At 41.6% G+C, this 27,152-nt stretch overlaps 1 protein-coding gene across 4 annotated transcripts in view; it reads left to right on the top strand.

Moving 5' to 3' along the window:
• The window catches only part of LOC109418098 (uncharacterized), a 734,843-nt gene that overhangs the window by 668,791 nt on the left and 38,900 nt on the right, over nt 1–27,152 (top strand). For all 4 annotated transcript variants that reach the window (XM_019692282.3, XM_019692283.3, XM_029870885.2 and 1 more), the window contains exon 5: nt 13,379–13,451. In XM_019692282.3, the coding sequence (XP_019547827.1) occupies nt 13,379–13,451 (73 nt within the window). The remainder of the gene's footprint in view (nt 1–13,378; nt 13,452–27,152) is intronic.

The following is a 27,152-nucleotide window of genomic DNA, read 5'->3' as shown; positions in this document are numbered from 1 at the left end:
TCCACAGTTACTGAATCTCAACCGTTAACAGCTGTAGATTGAAAACTCAGTCCGCTGGACAACCTCTGTTCAATAGAACAAACTGGACGAAGAATCTGTAATAAATGGGTCCTTGAGGAAGGACCCAAATGTGACCGAAACGTCGGACAAAATTGAATAGCAGTATTTGAATTTTGTCAAGACTGAAAAAAACAACTTCACGATACGAAGTAGCTTCTTGAGTATCGCTAGTCAGCTTCACTGTTTTCTGCGGAGATCCCAACAATCATTATTGCTGTACAACAGATGAATTAACTGCCCTTAAGGCTTTTTACGGCATCATCAGCATCGGCAGCCATATTGGATATGAGCCTCAAAATTTCAAAGTGATAATTCTCTGCCATCAAAGCGAATATTCGTATGAAAAAGCATCATCCTATATGCTCACTCGCAGTGATTGCGATGATACTTTTTCTGCTGCGTTGCTGCAGAATTGACAGTTTTTTATCACTTCAAAAATGCGAAGCAAACAATCATTGAAAAAGTCAATGATTCGTTTGAAAACTTAGTGATGCAGTAAGACACCTTAAGATAGATTTTGAAAATTTAAGCTGAATAAGCTGTTATTCAGCTATCATTGTTAGTTTGGAATGGTGTCTGCCATAACATACAGCGAAACTTCTTCTAATTCTTCTTCTTCATCTTCGTCTTCTTCTCCGTTTTCTTTTTCTTCTACTTGACGTTGCTGTCTGCCGTCAATAAGGACCCAAGGTAGGCGAAATCCTCGTCCTCGTCTATCGTCCTGTCTTTCACAAGCCTTGTCATCCGCAAAACAGACAAATTGGTTGGATTTCGTGAAAATCGTGCCCCACCTATAGATCCCGGCTCGTCGTATATGTAACACCTTCCCAGGGCGATGTTGAACAGCAGGCATGCGAGTCCACCTTGTCGTTGTCCCCGGCGGCGAGATTCGAACGAACTATAGATAGATCGCCGAAAGCCCTCACGCATCGTCGCTTTGATCAGTCTAAAACTTCCCGGAGAAGCCGTTCTCGTTCATGATTTTCCATTGCTCTTTGCGATCGATATTGTCGCCTTGTAGTCCATGAACAGGTGGTGCGTTGGGTTGGGACCTGATATTCGCGGCATTTTCGGAGGATTTGCCGCACGTTGAACATCTAGGCCATAGTCGAGCGGCCGTCAACAAAGCTGGTTGAATAACTTCCCGCAAACGCATTTACTTTAAGGGAAACACGACGGAAGATGATCTCGGACATCACTTTGTAGACAGCGTTCAGAATTATATTTATTTGGCAGTTCTCACGATTCGCTAGGAGATACAGAGAGGCGAGGTCTTGGAGGACTTTTAGAGAGTTTCAGAAATAGAAGGAGGGGTAGTTTAGAAGCGTTTCAAGGCATTTGAAGGCGTTTTAGGAGGCTCTTCGGTGTGTTTCACTATAGTTTTCGGGGAGTTTCAGAGGCGTTCCAATGCGTTTTAGGAGGTATCATAGGCGTTACAGGAAGCTCAAGCGTCGTTTTCGGGGAGCTTCGGCGGGTGTTAACGGAAGGTATGAGTGAGTTTCAAGGAGTTTCGGAAGATTTTCAGTGGGTTTCAGAAGCATGACAGGGGGCTTCAGGGACGTTTTTGGTTGTTTCGGAGACTCTCAGAGTGCGTTACTGGGAGTCCGCGAGGGATTCAGGATGTTTTCAGAGGCATTTCGAAATGGTTCAGAGGATATTCAGCGAGTTTTAGATGCGTTACCGGGACGTTTTAAGGGTTTCGGAGGATCTCAGGTGCAATACGGGAGAAGCAAGGGGGATTCCGGAGGAATATCAGGAAGATGCAGCGGATTTTCAGCGAGTTTCGGGCGTTTTCTAGAGTTTCGGAGGGTTTCATGTTCTTTACGGGGGTGTGGGGGTACCATGGGTTCCATGAGGTTTTCGGTGGCGTTTAAGAAAGATTTGGAAGATTTTCAGTGACATTCGGAGGCGCTACAGAAGTTTGTGGGATGTTTTTGGGGATTTCGGTGGTTTCAGAAGGCTTTCGAAGGCATTTCAGAAAGATTTAGAGGATATTCAGTGGGTATCAGAGACGTTACAGGGATGTTTTGAGGGTTTCGGAAGGTCTCAGGTGCCTTACAGGAGGTCCGAGGGAGTTTTCGGAGGCATTTCAGGAAGGTTCAGCGAGTTTCGGACGATTTCTGGAGTTTCGGAGTGTTTCAAGTTCTCTACGGGGGTGCGTGGAGCTTCAGTTTTCGGTGGCATTTTAGAAAGATTCAGAAGATTTTCGGTGGCATTTAGGGGCGTTACAGGAGCTCAAGAGACGTTTTTGGGGGTTTCTGGAGCTCTCAGAGTACGTTACTTGGGGTCCGAGAATGCTTCAGGCGGTTTCCAGAGGCATTTCAGTAAAAGGATATTCAGCGGGTTTTAGAAGCGTTACCTGGGTGTTTTGATGGTATCGGAAGGTCTCAGGTGTGTTACAGGAGGTTCGCGAGGGTTTCGGTTTTCATTTCAGGAAGATTCAGTGGGTTTTCACCGTGTTTCTGGATTTTTGGAGGGTTTCATGCTCTTGACGTGGGTGCGTGGGGCTTCAGTTGGTTTTCGGAGGCATTTTGGAAAGATTCAGAAGATTTTCAGTGACATTCAGAGGCGTTACTAGAGCATCAGGAGCTTAAGAGCCGTTACTGAGGGTTTTGGTGTCTCTGAGAGTGCGTTACTGGGGGTCCGATCCAAGGCATTTCAGAAAAATTCTGATGATATTCAGTGGATTTCAGAGGCGTCACAGGGATGTTTTGAGAGTTTCGGAGGGTCTCAGGTGCGTTACAGGTGGTCCGAGGTGGTTGCAGGGGGTTTCCGGAGGCATTTCAGGGACAATCAACGGATTTGTAGCGGATGTTGGGCGTATTCTGGAGTTTCGAAGTGTCTCATGCCAACTAAAGAGGATCCGTGGTGTTTTCAGAGTGTTTTCGAAAGCATTTTAGAAAGATTCAGAAGATTTTGAGCAGATTTCAGAGGCGTTACAAGGGACTTAAGAGACGTTTTTAGGGGTTTCGCAGGATCTCAGGTGCGTCCAAAAGTGTTTCAGATGGTGATCGGAGCCATTTCAGAAAATTATCAACGGCAGGGGTTACAGGGGTGTTTTTGAGGTTTTCGAAGGGTCTCAGATGCGTTACAGGGGTTTCTAGACGGCTTCTGTGGATCTTCTGTTTTTTCGACAATACATTTTCGATCACTGCTTTTAGCTTCAAAGAGATTCCTAAAGAGTTTTAACCCTTAAACCTTTAACCCAGCGACCATTTAAAAAGAACGGTGTAGAAAAAAGCAAAAAGTTTGTCGGACACATGACGGTTAAAGCGTTCCAAGCGGTTTCAGATGAGATTCAAGACTTTCCAGACTGATTACGCTTGTAGATCCGTTGACTTATCTTCAAGAAAGTTTTGCGAGATTCTTAAAAAAATGGAGATTCCACTGGTCAACACAGGGAAGTGAGAGGAAACAGTGATACAACCGCCTGCCTTAGACAGACCACAAGCTTTAATCAACTAAACAAACGGTTCTTTGAACTTATATTTAGAAACTATAATCAACAAATGCACACAGTCATAACTCATACCGTGCCCCAAATTCAAACAAAATCATAAGCACTTCCAATTTTTTTTTTGTCAATTTATATTCCACGCTATTACAGATTAACAGGGCCAAAGTCTGTAAAGCTCGTACCATATTTTATGAAGAGCATAGAGACTTTTGCTTGCGGCAGCTCTATGGAAATATTAAGCTGCTTTTGACTCCTCAACCGGTGCTGATTCCGCCAGAACTGGATTCTCTAATGAATCAGATCATAAATTCAGATTATGCAACTAGCATTATTACACTAATCAACCAGGCCTTTAAAATATTTGACAGTTCTCAGGTCACTTGACAGATAACACACAAGCTAGATAAAAACAAACAATATCTTCCACTTTACCAATCTTGTTGCCGTCCTCTTTTTGCTCGTGTTACGTTTGTCAATTTATCTGAGAACTGTCAAACATGTGTACTTTTCACTTGAGACAAATTTTGATCAAAATCATTGTCATGGAAACATTACATAACATCACATAATGTTTCATAAACCACTAGGCAGATGGCGATAGTTAGTAACTGTCAAACAAGAGCCAGAATGTTACTAGCGCCGTGAGTGAGATATTCGCAAACTATGGAACATTTAAAAATTGTAACAATGGGAAGCAACTGAAGCTATACATACGTCTCTTTGTCTGTGCCTGAGCAATGCTTCACTGCAAACCACGTAATAAATCGTTGTTCCTTCCTTTCCGCTAACAAAAAGGTGTCATAAGAACCGTTTCCGAGCAACCAACCAACCCAGTCGAGTAGACCACGGCCAACTGCGCTTACGTGTTGGTTTCTTTTCCGATCCGTTTTGCTTTCAGCAGCCGCCGGAGATCGTGGCCGCTCGCGATCTCGATTATACGACTGCAAGGTCGTCTAGTTTTACGGATCATTATACATTTTCGTTTCCCTCCCCTCGCTACTGACTGTCGTTGCCGACCTCCAACGGATTCAACGTGCGAGCGACCGCCGCGATCAGTTGTTGTTTCGTCGGCGATGACAGGAACTAAGAAATTAAAGCAACTCTCCGCAACCAAACGGGTTGGCCGCTGTTCGCGTTGCGCGATAAATGACACCGCCCCAAAACAGACTTCACTCTCCGTTTCGAAGCCCGCTTGGGAAACCAAATTGGCTTACCTAGGGAACCCATAGTAGGCGATGGCGATTCGTCAAATATTCGAGATTGTGAACGCTTTCGCGCTGATGCTGGAGCGATTTTAGAACGTCGTCGCCAATTTGCGACAGTTGCAAGCGCTCTCGTGCGCCGTTGCATTTATCGCTTGCGCAACGTGACAGCTGTCAGTCACAGGGGTGCAGCCGCAGCAGCAGCGCAGCGGCTCTCCCAAATCCACGCGATCGTGACTGGTGATTCTCGCGCGAAAGTTTTGTGGAACAACTGATCTTCTTCACATCAATTGAAGCGGAGGCTGTCAAATCAACGATAGCACTTCGTCGGATTTGGCACTGGATTCGATTCCGACCCTGCACCGACGACGCGCAATGATGCCAGCATTAATTGTACCGCAGTCCCAATTAGCGATTTACGTTTTCGAGAGCGATTTTCGCTCTCGATTTCGTTCAAGTCTCGCTGGAGTCGATCACTCGTTCGTCCCGAAGGGAGCGGTCCGGAGACTTTATTTATGCGCATATTACCCACCCCTGCTGCAGGCAGGGGTTTGACAGAATTTATGGCTGTTTTGTGCGCCGCTTCAGAACCTAGCTATACCACAAAGAGCGTAGTTGATCGATTTAATTGTCGAAGGTTTCCAATCCGGATCGAAATAGAAAACATGCTGACTCACCAACACACATCAGATTGGCGGCAAACTGTTCTGTCAATGTCAACCCTGCTGCTGTTGTTGCTGCCGCGGCTACTGACGAATGCCGTTCGTTGCCGAGTAACGCTGAACAGCTGCTTCGGTTTTTTGTCGTTGTTGTTGTTGAAAGAACACGCGCATGCTGTGATCGATCGCGAGGTGAGTCAAATTATCCCGCTTCTTTGCGATGATGGCGCAGCGTCCGTCCGACGGAGACGTTCAATAATTAGATTATTTTTCGAAGGGACAACGATTCGATAATTCTGGTTCACTTGGACGTGCCGACAGAGATACAAATTACATAATTTCGGCAGATGCGTGGATGGTGTTTTTTTTTCACGATTATGAAGGCATTACCTTTAATCGGAAGTCGATCGCTAAATTGCAGTGGAGAGCTACTGTATGGGAATGTCCCAGATAATTACGTTTTGTTCATCGGATGATAATGATTTCGAATAATTGGAAAATTTGTGTTATTTGGTTTGGCAAGGAAGTTTGATTTCGGCCAGAGGGGGCGATGTTGCCAAATCTCCCGTAGACAAAGTTTAATGGTTGCCAAATTAATATCTAAAAGAGTCATCGACCGTTCTTAGTGCCGGACAATGGAAGAGTTTCCGCCAAATTTTACTGCTCCTCTGTGCATGTAATTATCCGCTGAGCTGAATCGCACCCCTGAAATGTCAATGTCACACCCCTGTCTGCGCGAGTAGGTAGACCGTTAAGATGGCGGCGACTACTAAACGCACACCGCGGTGTCAGTGTCAGCGGGTGCAGTGCACTCCATCAAAGCAGAGGTGCGGTTCGTCGCGTTCGTTTGCCAAAAATTAATTCCGGGTTCACTAGCGCATGTCCCGTTAATCTTGGACCATTAGGTAGATTCCGAATGGCGGTCGGTGTGGTGTTAATTGTTTTGTTATAGCGAACTCTGAACCTGATTGAGTGCCACTAGTTGCGATCACGACGATTGCGATGGCGATGGCGGTGGACGGGTGCGTTCCATTCAAGGTCTTCCGCTTTGCGAACTTGATCGAGCAAATCAGAGCATTCATCAGCGGGCACTTACTTACTTAGTAGGAGAGAGTGGGGTTGTATGCGCTTTACAAATACATACGAAAGTCATGGAGTTTCTATATAGATAAGTCAATTTAATTATTTTCGATTGATATTACCGGCACAAAAACGCGGATTGTTTTAGATAACAAAAACAAACAAATGTCAGTAAATAAGAAGCAATGAAAATATTTTTACACAACAGAATTTCCATGAACAAATCAAAAAGTGAACAAATAAATCAAAATGTTACATAAATAATTGTTTTTTGAGCATAACATGCTTCGAAAATGCATCAACAACTGCAATACAGCAGACGTTTGATGGCTGCAACAACTACGTCAAAGAACTGTCAGTTGCAGCTAATGTAGATTCGGAAAACATCGCATCGCATCAAAAGTGCATGCACAAAACAATCAGTTTTTTTTTTTGAGTGCTTTACTTTATCCATCTTTCCCCGTAACCGTAAAAAATGTACAGAAACCAGACTAACGTACCAACCAGCATCCGATCAATAAAACAACACTGGACCGTGCCGCGCCCTGCGTTGGCAGGCAGGGGTGTGGCACAGCCACTGCCACCGGTGTTATTTATAGCCCTGTTTGCGGTAGGGGCTACCGTACATACACTCATTGCGGCAGCACCATGAACGACATCCTGCTGGATAACGTTCTTCGGATTGTATACAAGGAAATTGATTTCGTCTCCGGTTTGTTGAAGTGGGCCAATCAATCACCGCACCGGTCGCAGACCAGCCCTGACTGGTTGTCAGCGACGAAATTGAAATCTTTTGAAGGGTTGGTTTCATATTCCGGAAAAAAAGAAGGATGGACAAAGGAGTTCCGAAATTGAATTAGAGTTTGATGGCAGCAGGCGACTGTGGAATAAGATAGCGTGTTGCTGCCATGGAGATGCGTTAATTGAATTTTTGATTGCCTGGTAATTCGCTATGCATTCTTTTAGAGAAAGAATCTTCTCGTTGAAAAGAATGCAAGACAATGTCGTAAGGAACGTGATCTGTTGGTGGCCGATCGACGAAAGAATGCGCAGGTTGAAGATCAAGGCCGATTCTTCATATTCATCGTGCATTCTTTATTACACCACCACGAAACCTAACCTCCAAAATGTTTGACAGTTTTCGGGACACTTGACAGATGTAACATGAGCAAAAACAGAACGAGTGTCGGTAAAACAGAGTATTTATCATGCTTGTGTATGATCTGTCAAGTGATCTGGAGGTTAGGTTTAGTGGTGTAATAAAGAATAGCCCACACTCCACAAGCACTGATGATGACAAGGACGCATTCTACGTGCGAGTACGACCGCTTCCTAAACCACGACGTCAAGGTCATCATGGGTGACCCAAACGCCAAGGTAGACCAGGAGGAGGAACTCAGACCGCTGATTAGGAAGTTCAGCGCCCACCAACTGACGAAGCCTTCGACTCATCGATTTCACCGCCTCTAACAACATAGTCATTTGTAGCACCTCCTTCCAACACAGCCTTATCGTTACACCTGGAGATCACCACAGCAGACGGAGTCCCAAATCGATCACATTCTGATCGATAAACGACACTTCTCCGACATTATCGACGTCAGGACCTATCGTAGCGCCAACACCGACTCTGACCACTACCTGGTGATATTGAAACTGTGCCCAAAATTCTACGTAATCCACGCACTTCGTTGGGTACCGACGGCGGCCTCGATACAACCTAGGACGACTGACACAACCGGATGTCACTTCAGCATACGCGTAAAATTTCTAGGCAACGTTGCCGAACGAGGACGAGCTCCATAAGACTCCTCTAGAGGACTGCCGAAATGCAGTCAAAGCAAAGTCCAACGACGTAGTCAAGAACATCATCATCGGGTACAAAGAACGGAGTCGAACGAACGATTAGTTCGATAAGAAGTGTAGAGATGTTTCGGAAAAGAGGAACGCAGCCCCGTCGGTCATGCTGCAGCATAATGTGGAAGCATCAAACGAAAGTTAAAGCAGCGGATTTGGCTCTTTCTGGAGAAGGAACGCCGCATGGAGAAGGTGAAGTACGAGAACATGGAATTACTGTGCCATTCACAAGAATCACGGGATATTTATCAGAAGCTCAACGCATCCCGCAAAGGCCTTGTGCCCCAAGCCGTTGGGAGCTTGCTATTCGTAGATTATCCAGAACATATCAAGCACTTGGGTGGAATCGCTCAGCCTTGTGCCTTATGGCCTACACAGCTTGCACCTGTCAGAGCCTTTTTAGTCTTATGAGTTGTATCCTGGTTCCCGTAGCAAGTCTCCGGTGGCTCGTGGTACTGACCAGCCTACCTTGAGCTTCTCTACTTGAACAAACTTGTTAGCGTTCTCCACAGGTAGCTGCACCAAGGCCACATGTGTCCCTGCTGTGCCTTTCTGTCGCCGAACGGAAACCAGCATCTCGCACTGTTGTCGCAGTTCCGTAACAAGCTCTTCCGCGTCAGTGATCTTGTCCAAGTTTTTCACCTTCAGAGTCGCCTCCGTTGTGAGAGCCCTCACCTCGAAAGACCTCCTCCGTCAGACTTTTTTAGGCGGCGCTCTTTTGCTCTTTGTCGCGCTTGACAACGAGGATCATTTCGCCTGTACGAGTCCGTCTAATACTGCGTACGTCAGTTCCCAGATCCACGAGCTTGGCGACGCTTCTCATCGCCTGCAAGACTTCCGAGTACTTGGGCTTTTTCGTGTTGATGACGAGCGCGTCACTTTCTCGCGCTTGGCACCTGCCCTTCTACCTTTCTTTGGCGTCACTAAGCTCCTATTCCTCCTCTTTTTTCCTGTTCACTAGGCTCCAGGGTGCCTCCTTCCCTTGATCCACCTTAACCTGTGGTGGCTGAGGACCTATAAATGGTCACAATCTCCTGTTCCCTTCGGCCCGGGACGAGCTGGCCTTTCCAGCCCCACCCTTCTCAGTTTTCCGGGACGCCTGGCTGGGGTTCTACTTACCGACATTACTGCCGACTTTCAGTGTTAACAATCTCCTAGCCTTGCGAGCGCCGCCTGCTAGCTCCTCACCTGACAGCTGCTTCACACGCTTCTGCTATTACTTTCCACTAGCAATCACATACTCTCAAGGCTACTCGCGAATGCGAAGGCCTTCATCTGTGTAGACTTCGGTTCATCGCGGGTTCTGAAGGAAGACTTAGCTAAACAGATCGAAAAAAGAGTGTGACATATAATCACAGACAAACAGACGTAACACTTTTCAAAACGGCATGGCACATGCATTTAACGATCAATTCAAATTTCATTTGATTTGCGCGATCGTTCCACCAGATGCGCTAGTGTTCGATCGCTTTGACGTTTGCCAGTGTACACGTTGCTGAATGATGCAAACGAAAATTACAGGCAATTTGTGTAGTAGTGTGTGTGTGTCAGCAAATCGTCAAATCAAAATCCATCATGGCCGATAGTGTCGCGCGCGGTTCTACCAACAGGTGGCAGTGTGCTCATGAAAATGACACCGGGCAAAAGTTTTTGATGAATTTCTTCTAAGAGTTACGTCTGTTTGTCTGTGATAAAATGCACATGATAAGGCATTTTATGAGACGTTTCAAATCAGCTGTTTTTTGAATGTTTTCCAGTTTTGAAGTCCGAACGCTGGGTCCATTTATTTACATTTTCGCTAGCATAACATGTGACACAGGCCCATCAAATAAACGGGGTTCATTCATCTGCAAAAATGCGTCAATCCGCCCACTACAATCAATATCCGTAGACCGTGGGGAGGTTTTTTTTTATCTGCTAGTGATATCATGCACCTCGGGGGATTGATAAATGCCACATTAGAAATCAAAACATTTCTGTCAGCAAAAGCCTGATTGGGGCTCACCATATGTTATGCTACTTTTCGCGAAAACAAAAACATCAAATGTAAACAATAACAATGAGCGGCCCATCGGTAGCACGTCTCGTAAAATAGCTTATTGGTGCGTGGAATATCACAGAAGTTTACATGACATATCATGTAAAAGTCATAAAATATCATGTAAACTTCTATTAAATGTCATGTAATTCAGCATAACTCTGTGTGTTTACATGACATATAACACAAATTTACATGATTTATCATGTAAACCATCATAACACTAAGTTTACATGACGTGTAAATCTCAATATTTTTATCTGTGTAACCCATTTCTTGCGAAGAGGTTAATCTCTCCTCTACCGCTACTACCGGTTCTGCGTATTGTGCGGGTCTTCCCTTATCCAACACGACGCGTCGGAACGTTCGTGTCACGAACATACCCAAAAATCGTCCGTTTTTGCCTTCACACCTGTCTATACAGTTCAATATGTCAAAAGTGACAGTGTTTTTGCTGGCTCACTTACATTTTTTCATATTCGCTATCAATCTTTTTTTGCAACGATAACAGCAGAAGGTCGCATAAAAAACTAGGTAGTCTGTGCAAAAGGGGCAGCAAGGAGACTCAATTGACGAGGTCCGTCGAAAAGGGCGTTTGAAAAAGGCTGCAGAAATCGACCTTCGAATCCAGGGGCCAAAGAAACTCTCAATATCTGATGAAATAGATTTGTTGCCATTCAACGCAGTCAACCAGAAGTATACAAATACATAGTGAGTGTAATTGTGTAATAGGTAATTGTGTGAAATCTTTGTAAACAAGTGAAACTACTATCGAATTGCTTCATCAATATCGCGCCGACAATTGTCCCGAAACCCATTGCAAATGAAGCCTTCCCCACAGACAAACAGACGTAACACTCTGACAATTCTCATCGTACTCCGATTCAAGGATACATTTTAAAATTTGATAGTTGGCCAACTGACCCCCCTTTGGCGCTCGCATCGTTTTTGCTTGAGTTTGACGTTTGCCCACTACCACCACCTAGTTTATGGTTGGCCTAACCCAGTTCTTTTAGCATTGAGCGAATGCGTTTCGGGGACTATGATAACAATCGAAAAATATTCGAAGTGTTACGTCTGTTTGTCTGTGCCTTCCATTTCCTGTGAAACGACCATATTTAGAGTCTCGATTGCAGAAAAAAAAACAGCCTCACGAATAGTTCTCGAATGAATCACCTCCCTTCTTTCCAGTCACAGGGACAGGTTAGGTTAGGTCCCTTCGATGACAAACCGCTAAAATACACACTATGGAAAGGAGATCACAACGACCCTGTTCAGCTTCAGCTTAGTGCCGCATTCTGAGCGGGTAAGATCCAATTTCAACACTGCCCGTCGCGTCGCGTCGCCACCGCCATGGCAACCGTTCATTTGGCAGCTGTCAGAACAGTAAACAAGCCGCGCCGCTGCCATTGCTGGACCACCATTCTGGCACACACAAGTCGAACAAATTAATATTCATGTCCCAATGAAACTTGGTTTATTCGGTCGGGTCGGTCCGGTCCGTTATAGTAATGCACTTTCACAAAAAAAAAACTGAATACGAAACCGTAACTAAATCGCGCTATGACTTAAATGTGCCCCTTTATAAATCGGCGAGAGGCGGCGACGCGCGCGTTCGCTTTTTTAGGGTTGGGCCACCACCCGCCGTCATTGTGCAGCGCTGCGCTGCAGTAATTTTCTATAAACGCGCAAATGCATACTTAGCAGCAGCAGCAGCGGCGCATACATGCGGAGTTTTGGAGCATGCATGCCTATTAAAATACCTCGTCGTCCCCCAGTATACTTCTCCCAATGACCCAGCGTCAACGGACGCCACAGTCGGAAAGAACAGCTAGCTAAATGCAAAATAGCAGCAGCAGTAAACGTCAAATGAGTACAGTCCATGTGTGCTGCGGTATTTGATCTAGTGGTGTGGTACCAGAATTGTCTGAGTAGGCGTTGCAGTCTTTTGCGTCCGCCACCAAAAGTCAAAGCTAATGATCGCTGCTTGCTGCTTGGACCACTTTGAAGCGGACGACTACTTTGTTAATGTCAAGTACCACCGCGGACTGAAACAACCGACAAATGAAAACGACTTGTGAACTCATTTACTATCGTTTCACACCCATTTGTCAGGGGATCATTTGAGCGGTGAAGGGAAACGATTAAGAACAGCTAGCAAGCTCTGTTTCTGGCAAGCAGCAAACAATCTGACATGACGATCGGTGAGATGTGTCATTTGACAGCCTATCGATAAGATTAGATCAACACATGACATTTTTTCGCAGATCGATCATTCTCAATTCGAATCCGAGTTTTGCAGACATTTGCGAATTCTTTATAAAATATAATTCACAGTATGAATCAAAGTATTTTTCAAAAACTGTTATTCAACTTATCTTTGGTTAGCGGCTGAGCTCCTTTTTGTAGAGTCGTCCTCGGCAAACTTCGGTTCCATTTACTGCTTTGGGCACGTCAACTTCTCTTTGCTGAATTCCTCTCCTCAACTCGATTCCCCGTACTTGCTCCGCTACAAAATTTGTAATCTCTCTGATTATGTTTTTCGTGTACTTTCGTTTGTTATTGACGTTGCTGTCATCCGCACTGCTACACTCGACCAAATGCCACTCTCACATATATTTGCACAACTCTAAACTTTTCTTCCAAATCACAAAGATACACTATGTTGTTTTCATGACGAATATAAAAACTTTTACAAAATCAGCTGACAGTTGCATGCTGTTCTCACTAATTTTGACTGCATAAAAACTTTACGGTCAGAGAAAGAGGGCAACAAACCGTTGGAATTGAAAATAAAATATGACCGGAAATAATTGCTGACTCAGCAAAACTGCCAGCAAAACGATGAAGATATTGCACAAAATTCTCACCTCCCTTTGCTGAATCATTCTGACTGAGCTGTCAAAAATATCGATTCGACCCCGTGGGAAGGAAATTCTTGCACTCTGAGAAATCCCCTGCGCGTCATCTTTGCAAAACTCTCCTTATTGATTGTGCGATTTCTTTCTCTTTTCTCCCGTTTCAGAATCGGTTTATGCGGCTTTGACAACCCGATGCGAGATCACAAGACAGACGAAGTCAAACGACACGTTGGACAGGTAAGTTTTGCTCGACTTGATTTAAGTGCAATCGCGTGTGACAGCTGGCAACAACAACAACAACAATCCTCATTGTGAAAAGAAGTACTAGAACGAGATCAAGGTAACGCTGGTTGGCTCTCGAGTGAGTGATCGTCTTCAACCGCGCGCAAAATGTCAGTTTGAAACCGCGCGATCTTCGCTCCAGATGATCGCATCGTCGTCGTACACCACCGACCGTTTTACGGTTTTACGATCGATTTGCGCGCGCCCGCAACAGCCAGCGCCGCCGTTCAAACGCTAATAAAGCAATTCAAAAGGAGCATTCTCGCGATCACGATCACGACATGGCATGGCACGGTGGCGCGGATGTGCTGCTCAGTGCATTCTCCTCTTCTAAATAGGTGCAAAAGAAGATCCATCAACGCGCGTCGGTCGAGGCCTATGCCTACTAGACTAGACCAGGGCAAAGTGTTGTGCCCGACCGAGAGCTGCGGGTAAATGGCTCTCAGTTTGCGCGTCAGTGAGTCGCGCACGTCCTCCGCCTGCTGTGGTTGGCGCGAGTGATCTTTAAATATCAAGGTTTTTGGCGAACAACGTAAATGTTGCTCATCACTCAGCAGAACAGCCAGCCAGCGCACTAGGTACGACCGACCGCAATTTGTAAACGTTGCACCGTAAATTATGACGATCATTTAGTCCAAAAATGGTTGCGCTGCTGAAGATGGGTTCGCACAGAGTGCCTGGGAGCTGAATGGTTTCGGAATTATGGCGACATCTGCTCTGGTGACAGATGTTTGTTGACAACCATTATTAGTGTACACACTAAAATTAGCTCGGTATTTTCCCATCGTTTTACGAGACCGAAAGTTTGTTAAACATCCATTTTACAATATTTGATTCTTAAGTGTGCACAATTCTAATCCTCTCTGGAGCCACCAATAAAATTGGGGGTCAAACATTTAAGCGAGCGATTTTTCATTCACAGCTAATTGCGCTCGGTTATTTTTACCGAAATTTCAACTGCTGACGGTCGGTAATGGATTTTTACCGAAAATCTATAAAAAATTACAAAATTTTGGATTATCAGTCAAACTTTAACAAAATTCGGTAAATGTTGCCAGCTTTACCGATTTTTTCCGGTAAACAAAAAACAGTAGAGATTTCGGTAAAATATTACCGAAGTCGGTGACTTTTTTTTAAGTGTGTTGGTTGAGAGCAATCAAAACTATGAAGAAGCAAGTCCTAGTTTACTTTATTTCTTTAAAAAAAATAATTCTACTATATTTGAAGGCTTCTAATATCTTAGAAAAAAAGATCTCAAAAATCGATTTAACTATACAGAATTCCAAAATTGGAATATGGAATCGACAACAGGTGTTTCCGGAGGGATTCTTGGGAATCTGTTAATTAAAAAAAATACCGAGAAGCTTCTAAAGCGTTCTGATGCATGAGAGAATTTTCAGTAATATTTTTTCCAAACATTTGGGATTTCTGGAAGGAATTCATGGAGGAATCCTGCAAGGAACTTTTACAGAAACCTCCGGAGAAAAACCTGCAGGAATCATTGAAGAAAATTTTGAAGCAACCTTCAGAAAGAACTCCTGAAGGAATCCCAAAAAACTGTTGCAGAATTAGTGAATGATATTCTCTATGGAAGTTTGGAAGAGAAACCCAAAGAAACCTCAGAAGAAATATCTGGAAAAATCCTAGAAGCAATTTCTGGAGGAATCCTTGCAGGAACAAATGGAGAAATGCTGGAAGTAACTTGTGGAAGAATCCCAGTATGAGCTCCTCGAGAAATCCTGAAAGTAAAATAATTAAGAAATCCTGGAAGGAATTTTTGGAGGCATCTTAAAATGAACATCTTAGAGAATCCCGGTTGGAACTACCCGGAAATAACTTCTGCAGGATTCCCAGGAGGAAATTCTGGAGGAATCCCAGAAAAAACCCCTGAAAGAATCTCGGAATAAACGCTTGAAGGAATCCCAGAAGGAACTTCTGGAGGAATCCCGGAAGGAACTTCTGAAGGAATCCCGGAAGGAACTTCTGGAGGAATCCCGGAAAGAACTTCTGGAGGAATCCAGGAAGGAACAGCTTGAAGAATCATGGCAGGAACTCCTCGCAGAAACCCGGAAGGAAATCCTGAAATAATTCTTCAAGGAACTCCTGGAGGGATCCCAGAAGAAAACCCTGGATAAATCTTGAAAGAATCCAGGCAGGATGTTCTGGAAGAATTCCAGAATAAACTTCTGGAAGAATCCCGGAAGGAATTTCTGGAAAAACCTTGGAAGAACCCCGGAATGAACTTCTGAATGATTCCTAGAGGAGCCACGAAAAAACTTTTGATTCTGGAAGCTACATATAGAGCAATCTCAGAAGGAACTCCTGGAGAGGTTTTGAATGAATCCCGGAAGTAATTTCTGGAAAATTCTGGAAGAAACTCTTTAATGAATGAACAAAGAAATCCCCGACGTAAGTGCCAGTAGAACTCCTGGAAGGAGCTCGTGAAAGAATCCCGCATGGAAGTCGTGGAGAAAATTTCTGGAGAAATACATAAAAAAAAACCAAAGGAATCCTATTGGAGGAATACTCGAAGTCTTCCACCGAGTCGGATATCTTTGAAGAATTCCAGAGAGCTCCTGGAAGAATTTAGAAAGAAACATATGGAGGAATCCCGGAAAGAACCCCTGAAATAATCTCGGAATAAACTCTTGGAGGAATCTCAGAAGGAATTTCTGGAGGAATCCCAGAAGGAATTTCTGGAGGAATCCCGGAAAGAACTTCTGGAGGAATCCCGGAAGGAACAGCTTGAAGAATCATGGGAGGAACTCCACGTGGAATCCCGGAAGGAAATCCTGGATGAATTCCAGAAGGAATTCCTGGAAAATCCTTTGGAAATCTTGGAAGAATCCATGTAGGATGTTCTGGAAGAATCCCAGAATAAACTCCTGAAGGAATCCCGGAAGAAACTTCTGAAATAATCCTGAAAGAATCCCGGAAGAATCTTGGAAGATCCCCGGAATGAACTTCTGAATGACTTCTGGAGGAATCCCAGAAGAAACTTCTGGAAAAAAACATAAAGAACTTTGGAAGAAACATATGGAGGAATCCCGGATGGAACTGCCAGAGGAATTTCAGAAGGAAGGAACTCCTAGAAGAAAGTCCTGTAGGTATCCCAGAAAGAACTTCTGGAGAAATTTTGTAGAAAAAAGGCTTTAGAATTAATTACGAAAGGAACTTCTGGAAAATTCTGGAAAGAACTCTTTGTAGAATTCCGGAAGGAAATACTGGATGACTCCCAGATTATTTTTATTCTTGTGAAAGGTGCTCGTAAAAGAATCCCGGAAGGAATACATGGAGAAATTTCTGGCGAAATTCAGGAAAAACTAGAAAAAAAACTAAAATAAACTCCTGGAGGAATACTGGATGAGTTCAGGTCAGATATTCTTGAGGAATCCAAGAAGGAACTCCTAAAATAATTCAGGAGAATCATATGGAGGAATCCCGGAAATAACATTTGAAGCAGTCTCCAGGAGGAACTGTTGGAGGAATGTCCGGAAGAAATTCATGGATTAATCCCTGAAGGAGTTTCTTTGAAAAAATCTTGAAAGAGCTACAGGGATTCCGAAAAATCTGAAACTTTCAAAAGAGATTCCTCAGAAAACCTCACTATAACCAATGCTCACGATACAACACTCTAGAAAGCCCTCAACGAAAGCTCTCAGCAGAGCGTTAATGATTAATCATAAATTTAATCATGATTAATGATTAATGATTAAGATTAATCAAAAATCATTATTCATAATCACAAAAATTTCTCATTTAATCATTAATCATCAATCTTAATCACACTAATTTCGCAATTTAATCATTAATCAGTAATCATAACCATAAGAAAAAAAGTAAATCAATCATTAATCATTCATCGCCAAAAATGATTCATCATATGAAATATATTATTTAACTAAAGTTGGTTTAAAAGCTGTTCTAAATATTATAATTTATGATCCTTCTTACAAAAATCTCCCAGACAGAGTTACCTTTTACTTTTGAAACTTCAAAAATATTTTTAACAACAAATCCATTTTAATCACTTCCAGTTTTTGTGATTGATTAATCATGATTAATCATGATTTTTAATCAATGAGCCATTTTTAATCATTAATCATAATCAATAATCACAGATAAAACCAAATTTAATCATTAATCATAATCTTTAATCATCTTCAAAACTAAATTAATCATTAATCATAATCAATAATCACTGAAACAAAAAAATTAACCATCAATGATTAATCATGATTAAAATTTTTGTTAATCATGAACGCTCTGGCTCTCAGAACTATTCAAATGAAACGTCAAGAATCTGAGCCCACACTATTTGTTCCCGGATGTCCATACGAATTACGCCGCATAATTCTAGAAAACCAACCACCAATCACTAACAAAATTTCACATTTTAAAAATTTAAGAAAACAAAAATTTCACATTATTACTTTTTTTTAATTTAATTAATAGTTATTTATGTAACGAGTTGCAAAATGACGATTTTTACAGCACGAGTTGTACATTTATCCAACGAGGCTTGCCGAGTTAGATAAATATGACTAGTGCTGTAAAAATCGAGTTTTGCAACGAGTTGCATACAACATTTTTTGCAATGAAAGACAAATTTTCACTAGAATGTGGTCGTTCCCATCAATATCATCGTGCTTCGCGGTGGTTGAATGGGACCGGCCACGTGCTCTATCGTGCAAGACACAAAAATTTGGATCAAGCATGCCGTGCTATAACCGTCACAGTTTTTCAAGCTCTAGCCGTGGAAACTGAGGTCAGACTGAGGTTGTCAATCAAACAATTGTATTATGATTCATAATGCAACCGAAATGAGTTGCATTATGACCCATAATACAATAGTTTGGTATCGGTCGGAAAAGTAGGCCGTTACCTCACCGATATGGCAAGTATAAAGTAGAATATTATAGTGCCGAGTTGCAAAAATGTTATTTTTTCATTTTTTTTTTCAATACACAAACGTCGTAGGATGCTGGAAGGGAAAATTCTTGAGAAGAAGAGATTAAGAACTCTTGAAAAGATTCCGGGAGAAACTCCTACAAGAATTTTTAGAAGATATTTTGCAGGAATTAGGGTAACGGTTGAATTTTGGACCCCTAGAGGATATTAATTTGAATTTGAGTCAAAATCAAACAGATGCAGAGAGTATTTACACATAATGATGATGTTTGTATGTTCGTAAAAGCTTCCATTGTCCGTTAAAAATACCTACAAGGTCATTTCTAGCTGAAAATTTGATGAAAATAACTGATTTTTGAAGCATCTGTTTTCACTATTTTGGACACCCCAATATATGTTGGACCCTTTTTAGTATATAAAGATATTTCAGACCTTCTGGTCTTATAAAAAAAACATTTATTAATCACTTGAACTTACATTGATTCGAATTACTATCTAACACACTGTACTCTTAACACTGAACTGAACTGTCCTACTGACTGGTCCCTGTCTTTATTCCTTATAATTGCTGACCGGGCATTCTGGGTGTATGTCGCTGGGTCAGCATGGTGCAAAGTCCGAGCGCGTGGTGATACTGCTGATGTGGATGTGGTTATTCACATAACTCCTCCGGGGGTGAAAAAAGGGTCGTCCTCGGCCTGTAAGTCACTGATGCTGGTTGTTTCCTGGGTTTCCGGCTTCTATTGATGATGATTGCTGATTGATGAGCTCTGCTGTGTGGCTGGTTTTTGGTTTCCGCTTTGGGGATGATTGTTTGATTTTGATGACTATCTTTTTTCTGCGAAGACATAGGATGGCGATGATTATAAATGTTGCTAAAGTTGACGATATTCCTCCGAAGATACTGAATATCCAGGTGTTGTTTCTGTATTGTTTAAATTGGATGTGTTCGATTTTCCTTCGGTTTTCGAACATTTGGCTCGTGATAAATGATAAGTTGTGCTGTTGTAAAACTGATCTGTTTATTTGAAGTCCTGGGAAAGCTCCGAAAATTTCAGGTGTGTTGACTGTTAATTCACTGTTAGTGAAGGTAGTGTTTTTTATCCAGATACTACAATTGGAGAAAGAAATCAGGAAATTTCCATCCAGTGTCCTGTTATCTGGGCCACAGTTTGAAGTGAGGGTTGTTGGTTCCACCTCACTTATTAGAATTTTATCTTCCGATATCATATGTGTGAAACCATTGTATTGAACAAGTATATTGCAGTGACTTTGTTTGCCAAAAAACAGTGATTTAACACATCCTTGTTCCATGGTTTTGATGAAAGGGTAGCGTTGAATGAAATCATTTGGCTTTTCTGTTGAAAAGATGTCCTGTCCGGATTTTATGATATGAGAAGGAATTCCGGTGATTATTGTATTGTTGACTAATAGTGGGGTGATTTGGAAAACTTCTGCTTTTGTATCTAATTTTGGTATCCGTAGTATGTATAGCAACATTTCCTGTTTGACTGCGATTTTCGATTCCACGAAATCTAACGCTTCCTCTGGAAATTGTGTCGTTATTCCTTGTTCGTTAATTATAGATTCGATTGCGAAGATCTCCTTTAGCGATAGCAGTTTGCTATTTGCGAGCGATAGTCTGGATTTTAAGATGGTGTCCTCTATGTCTCTCAGGATATTGAAAGTTGTGTCCATGTAAGCTAGCAGGTTCAGAGCGTCTATCTCCTGAAGCAAAATTTGGTTTATTACGTCGTTTTTCTGGATTATTTCATTTACGGTCCTGGTTATGTCCTGGATGCGTTCATTGATTCTCGTGTTGATCTGGATCTGTTGGTTATTGTCATTTATTAGCTCGTTCAAGGTACCATTGATGAGTTTGAGGTCGTCTGCGTCCGGCGTGCCAGCTATCCACTTGAATGCCGTTCCGATCGCATCATATCTTCTAACTCTTCTACTTCTGAGTGGTTTTATTTGATAAAACGTATCGAGTAAATTCCTACTTCTTCTTATGACCAGTTCAGAGATGGGAATTTTAGGATCAAGATTTTTAGTTATCATGTGAAAATTGTGTATGTTCTCTTCTATGTTCGTAAGATTTATGGGATGGACTATTATTGTAGTACCGGTCTGAATTCCGCAGTTTCCTAGTTTCATCAGTAGTACTGGATCTGTGTGAAGATTCCTTATTTCCATTTTGGATTCGGCAAGTAGTAAGATGGCCAGGAAATAGATGATAATCTGTAATATGTAGTTTACGTTTTCTTTATTCGTTTAATTTTGTTTTTATTTCTTTTAATGCTTCTTTCGTTTCTGAATGTTTTATGTTTTACATCGTGGGTTTTAGTTTCTTTGGCTCGTGGTTCTTGTTTCGTTCTGATATTTGGAATAACGTAGACCGTCTGATTTTCTTCAAATACGGGTGGATCTTCCTTATCGCCATTTTGTTTTCTTAATTTTATTTGGGCTTTATACATGTTTATTCTTGCATCGGTAAATAGTTTATTTGCCTTCTCGACAATATCAATTGGGTTTGTGTTATTGTTATTGTTAAAAAGCAGTTCATTGGGAGTGAAAGAAGTGGCAGAGTGAACAGAGTTATTATACAATGCAACTGATAGTTTAATCATTGATTTTGTGCCTAAATTATCGAATTTATGTTTGTTACTGTTAAAAATTTCAATTATAGTCGAGTGTGCCCTTTCAATCTGACCGTTAGCTTCTGACGAAGAAGCATAAGCTAAAGAAGATCCAGCTTGATTGACAAAATTTCTAAATTGTATTGATTGGAACGTCGTTTCGTGGTCTGTTACGATTAATTTTGGGATGCCAAAGGATACAAAGTATTTAGTTAATGCCTTTTGAACGTCGGTAAGGTTTTTTGTTTTCATGCTATACAATTGGAGGTGTTTAGTAAATGAATCTATAAGGGAAAGAAAGTTACAGGAATCCATTATAAAAATGTCCATATGGACGCGTTCCATCGGTTTTTCCGTTATCGGACGGGGGGATATTTTTATATTGTACGGCTTACGCTCGTACTTATGTTTGTTACAAACGCGGCAAGAGTTGATTAGCATATTTATGAGTTTGCTCATCTTGGGGAAATAGTAGGATCTTTTTAATTGAGAGTTTACTTCCGTTATTCCTCGATGGGCTCGTTCATGTTCATTAATAATTAATTGATTCTGTCTTTCTTCGTTTTGTACATCTTCAACGAGTTTAGTTGTAAAGACGAAATGACCTTTCGCATCAAAGTGTTCTTTAAATACTTCTTGTATGATAAGCATAATGGGGTCTGGGGCGAGAATGGCGGTTTGCTTACCATTGTGGTGAACTTTCAAAAAGTTTGTTATATCTTCTTTGGAAAAATTTGGTTGTGCCACGATCGTCCGTCGATGGTTTTGGAAGAGGGTTTCCTTTATGGTTGTGGTTATTCCAGATGTCCGAAAAATCAGTTGGTTTTTGAAATGGTTGATGGGGCGATCTACAAAGTGTATATAAAAATCATTAGAATCATCTCCACTGTGTATTGTTTCGTTGTCTGCGGATGGTTCTTCCATGTTAGAATTTCTCTCCTGGTTTGTACCTGAAATGGAAGGATTTGTATCAATTATAATTTCATTTTTGTTGACCTCCAATGGGCGTCGGCTTAATGCGTCGGCAACTACGTTGGCTCGTCCTTCTTTATATTTTATGTCATAGTCAAAGGTTTCTAGATCTAATCTCCATCTAAGAATTTTTGGATTTTTATCTGAAGTTTTAATGAACGTAAGGGGTTTGTGATCGGTGACTAAGGTAAATTTTGCGCCGTGAAGATAGTTTTTGAATTTTTGGGTAGCCCATTTAATAGCTAATGCCTCTTTTTCGTTTGTGGCATACCGTGATTCCGTTTCTGACAATGTTCTGGATCCAAAAGCGATAGGCCTCTCAATGCCTTCTTGCATTTGGGACAGAACTGCGCCTAATGCGAAATCTGACGCATCTGTTGTTAATATAAACGGTTTATCATATTGCGGATAAGCTAATACTTGATCCGTAGATATGATTTGTTTCAAAGTGTTGAATGCGTTCAAATAATTCTGGTCCTGAAGGTTTAATGGTATGTCTTTTTTTAAATATTTTGTCATGGGTTTTGTAATTTTCGAAAAATCTCTGATGAACCGACGATAATATCCAGCTAGTCCTAGGAATTGCTTAATCTGAGTATCAGTTTTGGGGATTGGCCAGTTAAGAATCTTTTCAATTTTGTCGGGGTTTGGTTTAACACCATCTTCAGAGATGATGTGACCTAGGAATTCCGTTTCCTTCTTTAAAAATTCGCACTTGTCGAGTTGTATTTTTAAATTAAACTGTGATAGTCTTTTCAAAATAAGAATGAGATTTTGCAAGTGTTCTTTCAGGTTCCGTCCGACGATAACAATATCATCGAGGTACACAAAACAAATGGTGCCGATATAGTCCTTAAGAATATTATTCATAGCCCTCTGGAAGGTGGCTGGGGCGTTTTTCAGGCCAAACGGCATCCGAGTAAACTCGAAGTGGCCCTTGTCTGTAGAAAATGCGGTTTTCTCTCTGTGCTTCGGATCCATCTCAATTTGATGAAATCCGGATTTAAGGTCTAGTGTGGTAAAATAGACGGATTTTCCAAGATGATCAAGTATATCCTCTATTTGAGGCATGGGATATTTATCGTCTATAGTTTTATCATTTAATTTCCTATAGTCGATAACTACTCGTACTTTACGTTTTCCCGAAGCATCTGTTTTTTTTGGTACAACCCAAATCGGGGAAGAATATGGGCTGGATGAATGGGTGATGATACCATTATCAAGCATTTCTTGAATCTGGTCTTCAACATCTTTCCGGTAATGGTGGGGATAGCGGTAGCTTTTAGTATAAACGGGGGCATCATTATTGGTTATTATTTTGTGTTTTATAGCGGTAGTGGATGATAGTTTTTCGCTTTTTCGTAATAAAACTTGTTGATTATTGTAAATCAGATTTATTAATTCCGACTTTTCTAATGGAGATAGGTGTTCAGTTCTAATAACGCTGCGTATTTCATCGATACTAAGTTTTTCCTTTGATTCAATAGGGATGGGGTCGATGGTTTCGTAGTTGTTAATTGTGACTTTGAGACATGGGAGTTTTGGGGGTTCCTTTTCTGTAGAAATAATATTAATGGTGGTTTTTAAGTTGTCTGCCTTGTATAATCCTGGCTCGATAACTGAGTTTTCATTCAATTTCTGGAATTCCGGGACAAACCAGTCTCCGTTATTAAGTGTATCCAAAGTGACTGTGTGGTGATATATAGGGGCTTTTGAAAGAAAGTATTTTAAGAATTTTACTCTTTCTCCGTTTAGTCGTAGCGTTTCAGATCTAAAATTAAGTTTTGCTTTGAATCTGGCTAGAGATTCGGCACCTAATATGCCGTCGAAAAATTCGTGAAATTTATATTCATAAAATGACAGCGGGGGAAGGTTTTTGAAAATCTTTAATTTGCCTTTGTTCTTTATTGTTTGGTTTCCATTGACATTCCTAATAGAGGTGTTTATGGGTTTCGTTTGTGTTAGAAATCCTGGGGAGATAATGTTTTTATTAGCACCCGAGTCAATCAAGAGTTTTATTAACGTGTCTGTTTCTGGATGTTTGATTTCGAGATATGGCAAGAAGTTCATGTCTCGTTTTTGGACTCCGCATGTACTTGAAAATTTACGGAAATTTCTTCCGGTGCTTCGTCTTCGGACTCAGAGCTATCAAGTTCATGATTGTTAATTAGCCTTCTATTAAGAGTCAAACGACTTTTAGTAGATTCGGTTTCCATCGGGGTTGATGATGTTGTTGGTTTCTGGTTGTTTTTATAATCCGTTTTCTCTTCAGTAATGTTGTTATGCGAGTGAGGTTTCTCAAATCTCGAATTTTGTTTGAAATGTTTTGGGTGTTTAGGTGTTTCTGACATGTAGGAAGCTGTTAATTCCTTAGACTTAAATTTACATAAGAATGCGTATGCATCCTCAATATCGGTGGGTCTGGCTGCTTGCGCAAACCCAAAGTACGGTTCCTTAAGACCGGCAATAAAGGCGGCAAGGCCGTCTTCATCAATAAATGCGTTAATAGCCTGCCAATTGTCTTTGTATAATTGTTTCTGCTTTGCCAAATTTTTTATGCTCTGTATAATGTCTTTTGTTTTTTGGTGATATTTTTGTATTGATATGCCCTCCGACATTTTATTCTGCCAAAGCTGGCATTTGTATGTTGATAACTCCTGTCTGTCTCCGAGTGCGTTTGTTAAAATATCTTTAATAACGTCAAAATCATCTGGATTCCCGGCTAAGCATAAGATGTCCTTTGCTTTTCCGGCAATTTTATTAGTCACGGCAGTTACGTACATTTTGAAAAGTGTATCGTTAACATGTGGTTTCAAAAGGTTTAATGTATTCTCCGCAGTTTGCAACCAAGCGGTTAACTGTTTGCGATTTCCTTCGAATACCGGGAGCGACTTAATAGGATCCGGTATTTTGAATAGATAGTCGAGGTTCGTTCTCGTTTGTTGCCCTGTGGGTGACTCGGTGGAAGGCAAAGGTGGAGCGGGAGGAGCACTAGTTGCGTTTCGAATGAGCGCGTCATATTCATTCTGTTTTGCATCAAGCCTGTTAATTGCTTGCATCATCGTATTAAGTTGTGCCGCAATTTGGTCTAAAGGGTTTTCCATTGCCATGTTGATTTGATCGAGCGAAATATGCAGATCTTTCAGTGGGACGTGCGCAAATTCAGCCGATTCGATTGAATCGTTATCGGAATCAGTGGTGGATTCAGAGGCTGACTGCACCTTGTTTTTATTTTTCAGTATATTCCTTGTAATGTGCAAGGCACTCTTGGCCCTGTTGGGAGTTTTAGGCATTAACTGAAATGTTTTTAGAAACTCACGTTCTCTAAGAACTCGTGATGTTTCTCAGAATAACAATTCTCTTGGAACTTTGCTAATTCTGTTTAGGAAGCAACTTCTCTAAGAACTTTTGCTATCCAGACGATAAATTAAATTGTTGCACGTGTTACCTCTCTCTAAGAACGGGTAACGTGTGTAATCAACTTTATTTTATCGCGATGAAATTAAACTTCCTCTAAGGACGGTTCAATTCCAATACGATAAATGAAAAATGGATAGTATTAATCGTGCCTCTCTAAGAACGCACGGAGTAAATAAAATCGCAAGTTTCACTTACCTGTTACAATCGTGGGGGATCGCGGTTCACTGTTGTTGGTGTCGTGCGGTGAGGCCTCAACTCCTAGCACACTCTCGATGACGCTGGATGCTTTCACTATGTAAATTACTCGCGGACCTACTAGAATTTTGATTTACGAATCAAAATTTTTACACTGTTTTCTACACGCACTTTAAACAGCTACCGGACGGCTGCGCCAAAGATATTTCAGACCTTCTGGTCTTATAAAAAAAACATTTATTAATCACTTGAACTTACATTGATTCGAATTACTATCTAACACACTGTACTCTTAACACTGAACTGAACTGTCCTACTGACTGGTCCCTGTCTTTATTCCTTATAATTGCTGACCGGGCATTCTGGGTGTATGTCGCTGGGTCAGCATGGTGCAAAGTCCGAGCGCGTGGTGATACTGCTGATGTGGATGTGGTTATTCACATAACTATATATTTTGGACACCCGGTGTTTGAACTCGTTTGAAACTATTTTGGAAGAATTTGCCGCTTGAATATGCCAGATCACATCCCAATTACTTAAATGGCAAAGGCTGATTAGACGAACTTTGCGAATTTAATGCGCTAGAATGATAAACGTTTTTGTTTACATCTTCAAGTTTCCTCAGCACCGCAATCTCTTTTTGTAAACATGATGCGACACTCGCACGGATGACGAGATTGGCAAAAATTAATTTCAAGGCAAATAAGGATATTTCCAGTAAGAAAATGATTGCTGCCCGTGCAGAGCAATCTTATGTAGCGAATAATTCTAAAAATTCACGTCATCTCATCATTAAACCTGTGTAAGTTGTGATAATATGACCCAGAGTGTCCAAAATATATTGGGGTCCAAATTATGTTGGTTACCCTACTGAAAAACTTGTGGGATCGTTCTAGGACTGCGTAATCGAGTTCTCGAAAGAATTCTTGAAAGGATTTCCGAAGGAACGTATAGATGCATAACTGGAGGAAGACTTGAAGGACTTGGACCTGCTAAAAGAACCTCCCCGAAGAAATTGTCGAATAAATTCACTGGATTTTTTTATTTTTTTTTTTTCTGAAATTACTACTATTCATGGGAAATACTTTATGAAATTATCTCAGGGGCTCCCTATGTAGAACTCTTGGACAAAATATTGTTTTTAGGGAAAGTGTGCTGATTTATGACTTGCTGGAGCTCCTTCATATATTTTACAGGAAATCATTCCGGGATTTTCCCAGGAATTCCTTCCAAGAAAATTGCAAGTTGCAAGATTCCTCCAAGAGTTCCTCGAATCCAACGGAAATTCCTTCCAAAATGTCTCCAGGAGTTCGATCCGAGGTTCCTCCAGCAATCTTTTGGGATTACCCAGCATTGTTTTTTCTAGGATTCCATCAGGCATTCCAAGTGGTTTCTCAGAAATTTATTCCAGGATTTCTCTGGAAGTTCTTTACGTGATTTCTCAGGGATCTGAGATTCTTCTTGTGATTCCTTCAGAAATTCCCCTTAGGTTCTTCCAGGATTCCTTTTTAGGTTCCTT

The sequence above is a fragment of the Aedes albopictus genome, chromosome 2 (genome assembly GCF_035046485.1).
Source record: "Aedes albopictus strain Foshan chromosome 2, AalbF5, whole genome shotgun sequence".
NCBI lineage: Eukaryota > Metazoa > Arthropoda > Insecta > Diptera > Culicidae > Aedes > Aedes albopictus.
This window is presented reverse-complemented; position numbering and strand designations above follow the sequence as displayed.